General features: G+C 36.8%; 1 protein-coding gene across 5 annotated transcripts in view; it reads right to left on the minus strand.

Annotated features, from left to right (window-relative positions):
- The window catches only part of LOC148880171 (BEACH domain-containing protein C2-like), a 149556-nt gene that overhangs the window by 52300 nt on the left and 83167 nt on the right, over positions 1 to 14089 (minus strand). For all 5 annotated transcript variants that reach the window (XR_016104484.1, XR_016104483.1, XM_088961987.1 and 2 more), the window contains 2 exons: positions 7638 to 8176; positions 6521 to 6605 (listed from right to left, as the gene is read on the minus strand). Coding sequence is in view for 3 of the 5 variants with exons in the window: in XM_088961987.1 (XP_088818113.1) it covers positions 6521 to 6605; positions 7638 to 8176 (624 nt within the window). In the remaining 2 variants the exon portion in view is untranslated. The remainder of the gene's footprint in view (positions 1 to 6520; positions 6606 to 7637; positions 8177 to 14089) is intronic.

Consider the following 14089-nt stretch of genomic DNA (forward strand, 5'->3'; position numbering starts at 1 on the left):
CACAAATCCAGGTATGCCTCTTGTTTCCTTTGTTAGTTTAGTTCCTATTGATACTATTATCCCTACTCCTAATACCATTGAAGAGGAAGTGGACTACTCATTGCATCTCACACTAGGAGGTTCTCTCCAAACCTGAGTGGAAGATAGATACGTAGGAGGAAATGAAAACATTGATTAAAAATCAGACATGGGAGATTGTGGATTTACCTGATGGCAAGAAGACAATTAGATGTAGATTAGTTTATACAGTAAAGTACAAGGTTGGTGGAAGTATAGAAAGGTACAAAGCAAGGCTGGTTGCAAAAGGGTACACACTTAAGGCATAGATTACTTGGAGACTTTGCACCAGTGGCAAAGATGAGCTCAATTTGGATTCTTCTATCATTAGCAACTACATACTCTTGGCCACTCTTCCAACTTGATGTGAAGAATGCTTTTCTTAATGGGGACTTGCAAGAGGAGGTGTACATGGATCTTCCAGTTGGCCTTTATAATGACGTGGATAAAGGAAAAGTATGTAGGAAGAAGTCTCTATATGGTTTAAAGCAATCACCCAGAGCTTGGTTTGACAGGTTTAGAAGTGCATTGGTTGTATTTAGCCATACTCAAACTCAATTTGATCATACTCTTTTTGTGAAAAAGAGGGGGTCACTTGTGTCAGTTTTGATAGTGTATGTGGATGACATTATAGTCACAGGAAATGATCTGAGATTGATACCTTGAAGAAGAACTTACATTGAAGTGGCAAGGTCTAAGCATGGGATCTTCATTTCACTGAGGAAGTATGTTTTGGATCTACTACAAGAGACAAGAAAACTTGGGGCAAGTGCAGTTGATACACCTATTGATTAGAACCACAGGATGAATGCATCTAAAGGTGAACTAGTGAAGGATGTTGGAAGGTATCAGAGATTAGTGGGTCGGTTGCTATATTTATGTATGACATGACCAGACATCTCTTATGTAGTGAGTGTGGTGAGTCAATACATGCATGCCCCATGAGTTCAGCATTGAGAGGCTATTGATAGGATACTTTCCTACTTGAAGGGGCACCTAGGTAGAGACATACTCTTTGCTAACCATGGACAGTTGAAGTTAGAGGCTTACACAGATGTTGATTTGGCAGGGTGCCTAAATGACAAGAGATCTACATTAGGAGTTTGCACTCTTGTTGGAGGTAATTTAGTTTCATGGAAGAGTAAACAAACAGTTGTGGCAAGGTCAAGTGCAGAAACTGAATATAGAGCCATGGTACATAGTGTTTCAAAGCTCCTCTAGGTCCGTTCTTTGTTAGGGGAGACTAGAGTTGAGGGCAAAGAACCTATGATGCTATACTGTGACAATCAAGCAGCAATTAACATAGCCCACAACCCAATTCAGCATGATAGGACAAAACATATAGAAGGGGATAGACACTTTATAAGGGAAAGAGTGACATCCAATGAAATTTGCTTACCATATGTTGCATCTGACTGCAGCTTGCTGATGCTCTTACAAAATGTGTGGCAAGAAACAAACTGGAGCATGATATACACAAGTTGGAAATGTGTGACATCTATTCCCAACTTGAGGGGGAGTGTTGAGTTTTGGGCTGATATCACTTGTTTTTATTTACATAGCATAGTTAAGGAGTCATTGGGCCTAAAGCTCATTAGTTCATGTTTAAGTTAAGAGTGTTTATTTAGATTTTTCAAGTAGCTGACTTACTAAGGGCATGCTTGTCTTTGTATTCAGTTTTTTATTTGTGAGTATATAAGCTAAAGAAAGGGGTGTCCAGACCTAATTTTGGCTTCTCCCATTCTCTTCAATTTCTCTCCTCTTTTCTTCTCTGCATAAACCTTCTCTTCTCTTTCTTTTCTTCTTTCTTACACAGGTTTTATATCAAAACAAATCTTCTAAACTTTTCTTCTGAATACCTTTTGTAGTTATTTACATTTTTCTTTTTCTTTCAAATTACGGTGACTCAGTGAGTGAATCATATCTATTAAAGTCTAGTCAGTGGGGTTATTTTAGTATTTTTCTCTAGTTATATATTTCGTTTGTCCATTGTTATTTATAGGGGCAGAAGTGTAATTTACAATTATTTATAAGGTTAACATTGCCAGCACCACAAATAGGAGTAGAACCATTATCTAGGGTAACTGTTTGGGAAGTAGAAGACTGAGAGAAAGAAGAAAACACATTTGGAGTCCCAACCATATGATTAGAAGGTCTAGAATTGATAATCCAACAGGAAGGTTTGGATGCCAAACAAATCACACCTGAGTGGGCAGGAGTAGTTGTGTTCTATTGAGAGGAGGCCTAGAGAAATCTTCCATACTCATCACATGGAACACTCACCATCTCTTTCCTAGATGCACTTGTAGATGTAGAAGGTGTCTGGTTAGCTTGTTGATCCTTGCTTATTTCACCACCGGTACTTGTCACAGCATGATTAGCCATTGTAAAGGGATTAATAGTAAGTCTCAACAGTATGTTCACTTCCTAGGACCATTACTACATCCTTTACCACGACCTCCCCCTGAATTTCGACCTCCAACATGTCCACCACCATGATTAAACACAAGACTACCTCAGCCTCCCTAGACTCCACGACCTCTCCTTGCCACTACAAAAGCAAACCTATCAGAGATAGTAGGACTCTCTAAAGATCCAATAGAAATTTTACGGAGTCGGGCAAACACCTACTCAAGTAAGTAGACCCACCTAATATTTGTGCTCTGATTGGCTCATATTCTGCTTTCAAACCCACTAGAAATCTGATCACATCAAGCTGTTCCCTTTGTTGTTGAAATTTGACATCTGATATTCTGATGTTAAGGGATGATAAACATTGAGCTCATTACGGATATTTCTCATATTAGCATAATACTCCTCAAGACTTTGATTTCCTTGTTGTAGATTAAAGTACTCCTGATAAAGATGACATACCCTTGTACTGTTGTCTTGCCCAGAATAGAGTTTCTTAGCATGGTCCCAAATCTCCTTCGCCGTATTTAAATACATAAAGTTCATACTGATCTTTTTTTTGGTACTACATTTACACACATTGATCTTAGGCTCCACACCATTCCACAACCATGTCATAATCTATGCAACTTCTTGTTCCCACTCACTAGACCCTTGGGATTCAGTCAAGGGTTTTTCTTCTTTCACATGCTTCACCTTCTTGGCTCTAAGAAAAACCTCCACTGACTTGGCCCATGGCTGAGGAGATCATAACAATTGATCTTTTATCACTATTCTCTCCTATAGTTTCCATTATATAATAATTTTTTTTCTTTTGATATAAAGTCCCAACCAACAACACCACACCACACTAGGATAACACCCACACCACCACACAGTCAATGATCAATGTTTCTGAAACACCCACTGTCACACAGTTTCAGCAACAAACATCACTGAAATCAGCCCTCTCACCAACTGAAACCATAAAAAAAAAAAACTTCTCACACACATACCTCACCAGAATGAACCAACAAATCATCACAAGAACACAGAGACACAAACCTGTCCATTGACAGACCCTCTTTGAGTATCAAGTAGAGGGTTTCTAGAAACCCACAAAAACCACAACTGCAGCAACCACTGAGACATGGTTGTCTCCTACACAGAAAAATGACTAGCCCTTTGTGTTTTCTCACTGATCTTTCAACCAATTGATGATTTCTATACAAAACAAGAAGCTGAAAGCTATGGAGAAATTCTGGGTTGATTACAGGTGCTTTGATACCGTATTAACAGTCCTGTTCCACTGGTTTCAGCCCTTGGTTCAAAGAAAAAGAGAAGCAAGAGAGAAAGAAGTAGAGAAAGAGAAGAAGGGCAGGAGGAGAAGCACAAATGAAAAAAAAAGGTCTAATCTTGGGGGTTGGAAAAAGCACCCCTCTTAGTCAACCAGATTTATTTATATGTTTGTGGGTGTAATACAAAGACTGTTATACCCCTACTTAAGAATGGGACACCCTACTCAAACTGAAATAAAAGAGACAAAACACCTTTTAATAGACCAGTTTACAATGACTAAAATATCCCCCTGCCAACTCTAACAATGGGCATTCCTAGTAAAAGAGTATTGCATTCATGCTAATAATAGGTATCTATAGGTTGAAACTATAATGCAAATTTGGCTTGTTCAGTTGGTAGCTTGGAGGAGCTATCAACAATCTATTGTGGCTTATTCAAGTACTGAGACTAAACATAAGGCTATGGCACATACTGTCAGAGTTGGGTTAAAGATCCTCATTGATGACCTAGGGGTCAGATTTGGAGCCTCTATGTGGTTATATTGCAACAACCAGGCTGCCAGCAGTATTACTCATAATCCCATTCAACATGACAGGACAAAACATGTTGACACGATCAACATAACAAAGAAGAAAGTTACTATTGATGAAGTTTTCCCACCCTTAATAAAATCTAAGAACCAACTTCTTAAAAAAGGGAATGTTAAAACCAAAACTAACAATATTCTTAGCAACCTTGGCATGATAAATATCTAAGCTCAGCAGAAGGGGGTGATTTGATTATTTCATTGTACTTTGAAATAAGGGTATTTTTGTCCTTTTGTTCTTTATTAATATAACTTAATGAAAGAGGGCATTCTTGGCTCAAATGTTTTCTCTTTTCTCTTTTGTTTCTCTTCTCTCCTCTTCACTTCCTTTTCTTCACATATTTTACATAGGTAAATACCTACATTTTTCTGTATTAAATAATTGTAATGTAGTTAACCTCAACCCTTTAAGAAGGACAATAGTCCAGCCTGAGTGGAGGTTGTCAGTGCCTTGCTCTCACATATTTTAAATACAAGACCTATATTTTTGTCTTAAATAATAGTAATGTAGTCAATCTCATCCCTTTAAGGACAATAGTTCAACACGAGTGAAGTTGTCAATGCCTATAGGACTAGTGTACATCACCAAGACTTCACTTGCAAAGTTTCTAAAAGCCTACCTATACCTAATGTCCTCATATTAGGGGTGCAAATGGAGATCCGATCCTGTTTGCTCGAATTCAGATCACCCCCTATCCGATCTGATGTGTTATATATTTATAAACATATATAATACATATATATGTTATTTATTTATTTATAAATAAATTATTTATATTGTATTTTTATTAATTTATTATATTATTTATTTTTTATAAAAACATGTATATATGTGATGAAAATAATTATAATATACTTGTATTTTTTGTTTTTTCTTTATTTAAATTGGTATATTTTATTTTTCTTTTAATAATTTATTATTTTTTAAAGAAAACAAGTTGAATCAAATCAGGTCCGAAGATCCAAAGAACCAATAGGATTCGAATTCAGATCGAGTCCTATCAGATCTGATCAGATCTTCGGATTGGATCAAATCTGACATGAGCAATGTTGGAACAGATTCGAATATACCCTGATTCGAATTCGATCCAATCCGTTTGCGTCCCTGCCTCAGATTGCCAAGATTACAGCTTTAGAACATAATGTTGTCCTCTTGAAGGGACGAAGGGACGTATCCATAGATAAGTAATGTCTTTTGTAGTTCATCAATATGGTTCTTATATGTAAAGCTCAAGAAAAACAAACAAAATGAAAGGCTAAATGTTGGAAAGATAAAGAAAAGAATTTGACATTTTCAACATCAAAGTGTATTTATTGATAGGCATTCTTGTACACAGATATCAAAAATCTATATCCAATATGCAAAAGAAGAAAAAGTAATTTATTGGTCAATAGTCAAACCAATTAACCTGCAAACCAATAAGGTTTCCAATTTTTTCATATACCAGATTTTTAATTTTTGAAAACTTGGTAGAACCATTACTGACTCAGATGGTTTTGTGAAAACCAGAGAATTTTCAACGAACCACCCATGCCAGTTGTGTTTACCTTTATTGCTAAAAAGTCGTTGTGGGGATCATGCACCATCTCAATGAAAGTTAAGACACAAGCAATTGAGCCATGTGCAAGTTTGCATATGTCGAGCTACTATTTTATTCATAGTAAGACAATAAAATGTATAGAAGAGAGATAAAGGCCAAATTCAGATAAGTTAATCGATCAACAAATGGTTTTCCTGAGATCCTAGCCAAACAAACGATATAAAAGGATCAACTATTTTGGGTCTCTCTTATGTGTGATGTGGTCAAGGGGACTGGCTATTGTGGGAACTAAGAACTGTAAAGAATGTTCTATTAGATTTTGTACAATTAATATGTTATTACAATTACTAATAAAAATACTATGAAATGCATATTACATGCTTAAGTATGATGTCACAAGTCATTGGGTCAACCTAGTGGTTCGAACACTCAGTCTATGACCTAGTAACAAAACAACTTTACATCCTGTCTGAATCTAGCAACATTGAGTTCAATTATTGACTTGTGACCCACAGAGCCAATAATATTTTCTTGTCAGTAACAGAAAAAGAGAGATATATACATGCACGGAGGAGAGAAAAGATACTCTCCTATACAGAAAATGTTTGGAAATATGTTGAATCTTAAAACCATAAGTGAAACTAACCTCAGAATAAAGAACACAAGATGCAACCAACACCCTCTGTCTCTTGGACTCTGAAATAGGCATGTTCAAAATAGGTGAAAGGACACTGCACAGCATAAGCTCAAAATTAGTTTCATTTCTCCATGATGAAGTATGGGATTGAAAGCAATAAGGAGATCTAAAACTAATGCACTACTACAACCACATACCAATAGTGAATAAATAACTTCAACTGTATCTACTAAACACAAGCACATTGGGGACACTTGGCAACCTGCCCACCTAGTATGGTGAGCCCAAATTCTCTAGACCTTTGACATGAGTTACTTCTATATATGTAGTCCCATAACCTCTTCATGACCACAACAATTATTATTAAGAAAATGTCTTGAGGATCAGAGCAGTGTTAATCACTTAATTGTAGACAAACATGCATATGAGCTTAAAATTATATGTAATTTTTTTATTAATTAATATATATATATATATAATATGTAATTAACATTTCATTATATATATGAGTTTAATATTACATGTAAAAATTTTTCATTCATTAAAGCATATATATAATACTTAATTAACATTTAATTATATATACCAGTTCAATATTACATGTAAACTTTTCTACTTAAAAAATATAGAATATTTAATCAACATTTATTTATATATACAAGTTCAATATTACATATAAAATTTTTTATTCATTAAAAAATAGATAATATTTAATTATATATACTAGTTTAATATTACATGTAAAATTTTTTATTAATTAAATATATATAATATTAAACCAATGTTTAATAATATATACAAGTTTAATATTACATGTAAAAATTTCATTGATTAAAAAATATATAATATTTAATTAACATTTAATTATATATATAAGTTTAATATTATATAGAAATTTTTTATTAATTAATATATATATATATATAATACTTCATCAATGTTTAGTTATATATACATGTTTAATATTACATGTAAAACTTTTTATTCATTAAAGTATATAATATAATATTTAATTAATGTTTAATTATATATATATATATATAAGTTTAATATTACATGTAAGTTTTTTTATTAATTAAAAAAAATATATATATATATATATAATATTTAATCAACATTTAATTACCTCCAGAGTAATGTTGATCCTGGCTTAATTGTAGATCTTGTAGACATGCCATCTTCTCCATTGTCCTCCTCCCTCATTGAAATAAGTACCATTCGAAGCATACATAAGAATGGTTGGTCACTATCTAGTAGCTGATAGAGTGCTGTCATTCCTCCCATTCCAGTACCAGATCCTCCTCCAATACCAAGACCACCACCGAGTCCAGACTCATCTAACAACAATGCTCGGAGCATGGTGACTGATTTCTTTATCAGAGGAAGTTCAACCCAATTCCCATTTGCGTCCTTTTCCAAAGCAGATGTCCAAGATTCCCAACCACTGCCACCACCACCAAAAATCGTGGTTTTCAAGGAAAGACCAACCCCATACCACATCCAGCTCCTATACCTCCAACCTTTAGCTAAGTCTAACGCACAGCTCCCATATGACATAAATGCACACCTAACAGAATCATAAGGTTCTGCTGCTGCAGCTGCGGTAAGACGTTCCATCACTGTTGCAGAAATTTGCCCATTTGCATCAGCCATAGAAGCAAGAACCTGATCATAAGCAATGGAACGGAAAGAGAATAAAGAGGGTATCAATATCAACATAGATAACTGAAAGAAGATTAGTTAAACAAGATTTATTGAAATGAAGAATATTTAGCTAATAAAAAGGATTCATTTACTATAAGTTTCAAGAAAAGAATGAAGATAATTTCCAAAAGTAGAAAAGAGATGAAAATAATATGGTCTTATTTAATTATTTCTCATTACAAAAGATGCATGAATTTATAAATGATTCCTACTGGGTATTATCAAAATAATGGGAATCAAAGTCAACATTAAACCACTTATTTGACATTAATATATAGGGAATCTAGTGTTGGCAAATCAACAACACTAAGTCCCAATGAATGATTATAGTGTTCAAGAAAGCAAAAAAGTACTGCCTTTGCTATTCCTGGAACATCAAAATTTTGCCACAGGAAATGATTCTTATTAAGTATTTTACCATAATAATGGGCTGAATGGTCAGCTCTACACTAGGAAACAAAATGGTTTTTCATTCTCATATCTAAAACATTATTAATTGTTGAATAACCATAAACTTATAAAATTCTGGTACAACTACAATCTCCATGAAACATAGATATTATGTAGCTAGAAACAGAAGTGCTAATCTGGGCTAGCAAATGGGCCCCAGAGCAATTTCAGTACTTCATAGAATCTAGATTGCTTTCATGGACGTTTTCTTCATTTCAAGGCTCAAGAGTTTGCCCAATATTAAATATGTCCAAATTTGAAGGTGGTTTCCAAGAAAGTTTCTTTATTTTGAAGCTCAAAGTATAACAAAATCCCAGTATTTCTCATGGATTAAAAGATCTGTCAACTACTCAGCTGATGTTCTACCCATATAAAAAACCAACTGAACCTAACCATATTGGGGGTTTGTTTCTAGGGAGAACAGCCATACCCTGCAAACCATAAGAATAAAAGGAAAAGAAAGTTAGAATATTTGGAAATGAAGAGCAATAGGTAAATGAGTTCCAAAAGGGATTCAATCCTTCATTTCTCAAAAAAGCCAGCAAACAGTGCAAGTTTGGGCTGTTTCTAGAATGGGATATAAATAAGAGCTTATCAATTGAACTTTGATGGTTGTTGCCATGGAAACCCAAAGCTATCAGGAATTAGTGGTGTGGCAAGAGATGAAGGAAAACTTGCCAAGTTTTTCAAGATCAATGGAGAAGGGAACTTACTGAGGATAGAAGCATTTGCACTATTGCAAGGACTCAAGCTGGCAAACTCATCCTACTATACAATTTGATTGTGGTTTGAAGGCTGTCAACTCCTGGTTAATATCATCCGATTCAAGCCCTTGGACTCTCAGACACCTCAGAAGCAAAGCAATGTGCAGCCAATATAAAAGATATTCAATTTATTCCTAGGTTTGCTAGAAGGATGGAAGATTCTTTGGCTTGGGTGTGTGCAACTAGAATCGATCCATTGTCGGGGGTGGGGGGAGGGAATCAAGCATGAGGATGGAAAACCTATCAAATCTGATAAATTACATATATGTCACGGGTCATTGTCAGCCATATGGTCTATATTATTCACCTCATCCCTGCTCTATGGAGATTTGTTTTTCACTCTACAATCAATAAAAACTCGAGCATGTCACTGGCAAAAAAAAAAGTAAAGATTGGACATATCCATTGATGCAACTACCTTCCAAGTTCTAGCTCTTCACTGTTTATATCCCTTCAAGTTTCATTGACATCATATCTCTTAAAGATTGTTTTAAGTACCAAACTATGAGACTATTCATGGCATGGTATACTACTCTGAAATCATATTGTTTGCAATCTGCAAATAAAATGGAGACAAAGAGAAGAGAAGAAGAAAAGAGAAGAAAAGAGAAGAAGAGAATGAATGGGCAGGTCACCCTCCCAGCTGGCCCTAAAGTGATATTTATGTTAATCATATAAAGTTACATGACTGTACAAAAATACCCCTGTTTAGTAATGACTTAAGAGAGCTAATAACATAAACTGATGAAGGCCAAATAACTTAAGGCCCACTAACACTCTTAACTTAAAACATAAACAACACAATAGGACCACACGTCTGATCACTTATCACAATTCTTCCCCTCAAGATGAGCATAGATATCCATTATGCCAAACTTGCCAAGTGATCCATGGAACTATGTTGAAAGTAAACTTTTGGTAAATACATCAGCCAGTTGCATCTTTGATGGCATGTAGGGAAACAATGTTCACCAAAGATAATACTCTCATGTACAAAGTTCACCAAAGTAAACCTTTGGTAAATACATCAGCCAGTTGCATCTTTGAGAGGACAAGTTACTTTTTACCCCCAGTTCAGTAAGAAGTGTTTAACTCATAATTTCCCCAACAAAGGTACAATACCCCAATGTAGACATTTTGTCTCCAGTAAACCAACCCTATCTGCGTTTGTCAATGCCTCAATTTCAAGTCTACTATGCCTCTTGAACAGGATTCTCATTCCAGGACATGACTTCAAATATTGAAAATCCTTTCAACAGTCTTCATATGAGGAATTTTGGGAGCATGCATAAACTGACTCATAACATGTACCACATAGGTTGTATTTGGTTTAGTAAGAGATGAGTATATCAATCTTCCCCCTAGCCTTTGATGCCTTTTCTTGTCTAGGTAGTCTCCACCATCCAACTCCTACAACCCATGGTTCAGCTCCATTGGGGTGTCAACAGGTCTACTCCCCATCATACCTATCTCCTTTATAGATCTGGGACATAATTTCTCTGGAAAATTTATATTCCTTCTTTTGACCTTGCAACCTCAAATCCTAGAAAGCATCTACGGTGTCCTAAATTCTTGATCTCAAATTCAAAGGCTGAAAAATTCTTCGGTTTAATTCCCAGTAATGAGCATATCACCAGCATATACTATGAGAGCTATAAGGTTTTCATCCTATCTTCTTATAAATAAAGTATGGTCAGCACCACTGCACTCTGAGTGTACGCAACATTCTTCATGGCTCCACATGGCCTTCCAAACCATGCACGAGGAGACTGCTTCCCCTATACAAAGCTTTCTTTAACAAGTACACCTTTCCATGCAAGTCATAGTCAAGAGGAGGCTTCATAAACACTTCTTCATGCAAGTCCCCATTTAGAAAAGCATTCTTTACATCCAACTGGTGTATTTCCTACAAATAATTAGCTGCTAAGGATAGTAGAACACAAATGGTATTGAGCCTGGCAATTGGGGCAAATATCTCCTTGTAATATACTACTTCCCTCTAACTAAACCCTTTTGCTACAAGTCATGCCTTGTACTTTTCCACTATGCCATTTGCCTTATGCTTCATAGTAAACACCCACTTGTTCCCCTCTAGTAGATCCACTAATCACATTTTGGCTTTCAACAAAGCTCTCATCTCCTTATTCATTGCCTCCCGACATCTACGTTTTGTTACAGCTTCAAAGTGCCTGGAAGCAATATGGACAAAAGAAAGAATAATGACAAAAGAGTGGTAGCAAGGAAGCAAGCTAGATTAAAAAGACACATATTTAGCAATAGGATGGTGTGTGGTACATGAACAAACAGTTTTTTGAAGAGCAATTGAAAGGTCCAAGTAAAAATAGGAGAAACAATGGGAAAAGAGTTACCTTTATCAACAGGATTAAACCAATCGGAGCGAATGCCTTTTTCTTTTCTTGTAGGTAATCAGCTCCAAAGAATTTCAAGACTTGCATTAGTACCACCATTACTTGCACCAGTGGTTGATTCAACTGAAGTCTCACTAGGTCCACCTAAGTGCCAAAACAGGAGGGATCAACTGAAGAAGGTGGAGGACTAGGAAAGGGACAAAAGGAAAAGGTGAGGAATGTTAGGTTGAAGGGTTTTATGCATTGATGGCTCGGCTGATAAGTGTTCTTATTAGCCTTTATTGGTGTTTAAGTTGTTATGTACTGGGCCTGTGTTAATGGGCCTAAGTTTATTTGGTGTTTTAAGTAGTCTGGGTGTCCCATCACTAATCAGGGGCATTCCAGACATTTCCTATAACATTGTACTGTAATCTAACATAAATGATAGTACTGTCAACTGGGTTATGCAGTTCGACATTATCAGCACCTCTTGGTCTCCTCCTCTCTTCTACTACTTCGGCTACAACATTTCAGCTTACATGGTATCAGAGCATTAAGCAATTTCCTGGTTACAGCCAATGCCATCTCCTCTCTCTTGCTGTCTTTCTTTCTTTTTTTTTTTATCTTGGTTGCTGCGGTGAAACCCTAGGGTTGCAGGAGAACAATACAAGGTTCGAACCTAGGGTTTCCCTTGGTTGTAGGGCGCAAGGGAAGTAAGACCCAGAAGTTGATGTCCTACTAGACTGTTTCTAGTAGTGAGTAGCCATTCGGCTGCTAAGAGAGGTCTGTATAGGACAGACCTACATTGAGGACTGATTTCAGCAGTCCTAGTATTGGCCGTAGGGGGGAACACTCTCTATAGTTGCAGTAATCGAAGCCCAAGAGAAGTCTGCATAGTGCAGTGGTGGAGATCTCTCAGCTTCAGGTCGGTTACCAGCTCACAGAACACCTTATTTGCTGCTGTAACTGAACTACTTCAGAACTGTGACAGTCTCGGCAAGTCTGAACCAGTGTTGCGAGCTGTCAGAACCTTCTTCAATACTGCAACTAGTCTTTTTTTCAGCACTGTGAACACTTCGGCTAGTCTGAAACAGTGTTATCTACACAGAGTCTACAGCCAAGATGCCTTCAATATCCGGAGAGGTCTCTTCTAGGGATATCAGACCTGGTGGGAGGTCTTCAAATCTGGAAAACCCGAATCTGCACAGCTTGCAGATTACAAGTGTACTGCTGGATGAATACAATTTCAAGGAGTGGTCCGTTTCTGCAATGCTTTTTATTACTTCCCGTGATCTCACAGGCTACTTAGATGGGAGTAAGAAGGAACTTGAAGTTGGCAGTGTGGAGTATGCAGTGTGGCGCAAGGAGAATGCCACAGTTATGTCCTGGCTGCTTGCCTCTATGACTCCATGAGTTGCTAGGACTGTTCAACACTTTCCCACAACAGCCAAGATTTGGGAAAAAGTGTCTAAAACCTATGGACAGAAGAAAAATAATGCTAGAATCTACAGATTGAATCAAGACATTGCTGCTTTAAGGCAAGGGGATATGACAGTTGTAACATATTTTGCAACTCTGGAAGGACTTTGGGAAGAACTTGACCATCACTTGATTTTGGACGGGGAAAATGCCAGGGACAAGGAGAGACATGATAAGCAGATTGAAGAGAGTAGAGCCTTTAAGTTCTTGGCTGCCTGGACCCAGTGTATGAGGGCATAAGGTCACAAATTCTAGGAAGAGATGAACTGCCCGAGTTACAACATGTTTATTATCTGGTAAGGAATGAAGAAGTCAGGAGAAAGGAGATGCAAGTTGACTCTCAGATTCAACCAACTGATCAATTTGGTGAACATTCAGCCCTGATTTCCACTAAGGGAAACAGACATCCAGACAAGAAGCATCTTAAGTGCACTCATTGTGGGGGTGAGAGACATGTAAAAGAAAAGTGTTGGGTCTTGTATCCTCACCTGAAGCCAGTTGCATTGAGAAAGGACAAGAAGCAACAGAAGGGTCATGCGGCAAGTTGGAACCTTGTCACTAGTAACAATGGTGACAACTCACAAAGTATACCAACAGTGGCTTCTTCTCCCATGGGGCAGGTTGTTGATTCCTCTGGAGCCGGTGCCTTGGGCTTCACTGCTAGTGAGGTAGAGGTCCTTAGCTGGGCTTTAGCCCGTCTAAGGAGTAATTCTTTTGCTTCCACCTCACTTGCCAGATCAGGTATAGTCTCTGCCTTTAGTGCAACTAGTTCTATTGACTCTACTTCTTGGGTTATTGATTCCGGTGCAACTGACCACATGACACATATGTCC

Source organism: Nelumbo lutea, chromosome 1 (genome assembly GCF_056320005.1).
Source record: "Nelumbo lutea isolate HS-2025 chromosome 1, American lotus-T2T, whole genome shotgun sequence".
NCBI classification, from domain to species: domain Eukaryota; kingdom Viridiplantae; phylum Streptophyta; class Magnoliopsida; order Proteales; family Nelumbonaceae; genus Nelumbo; species Nelumbo lutea.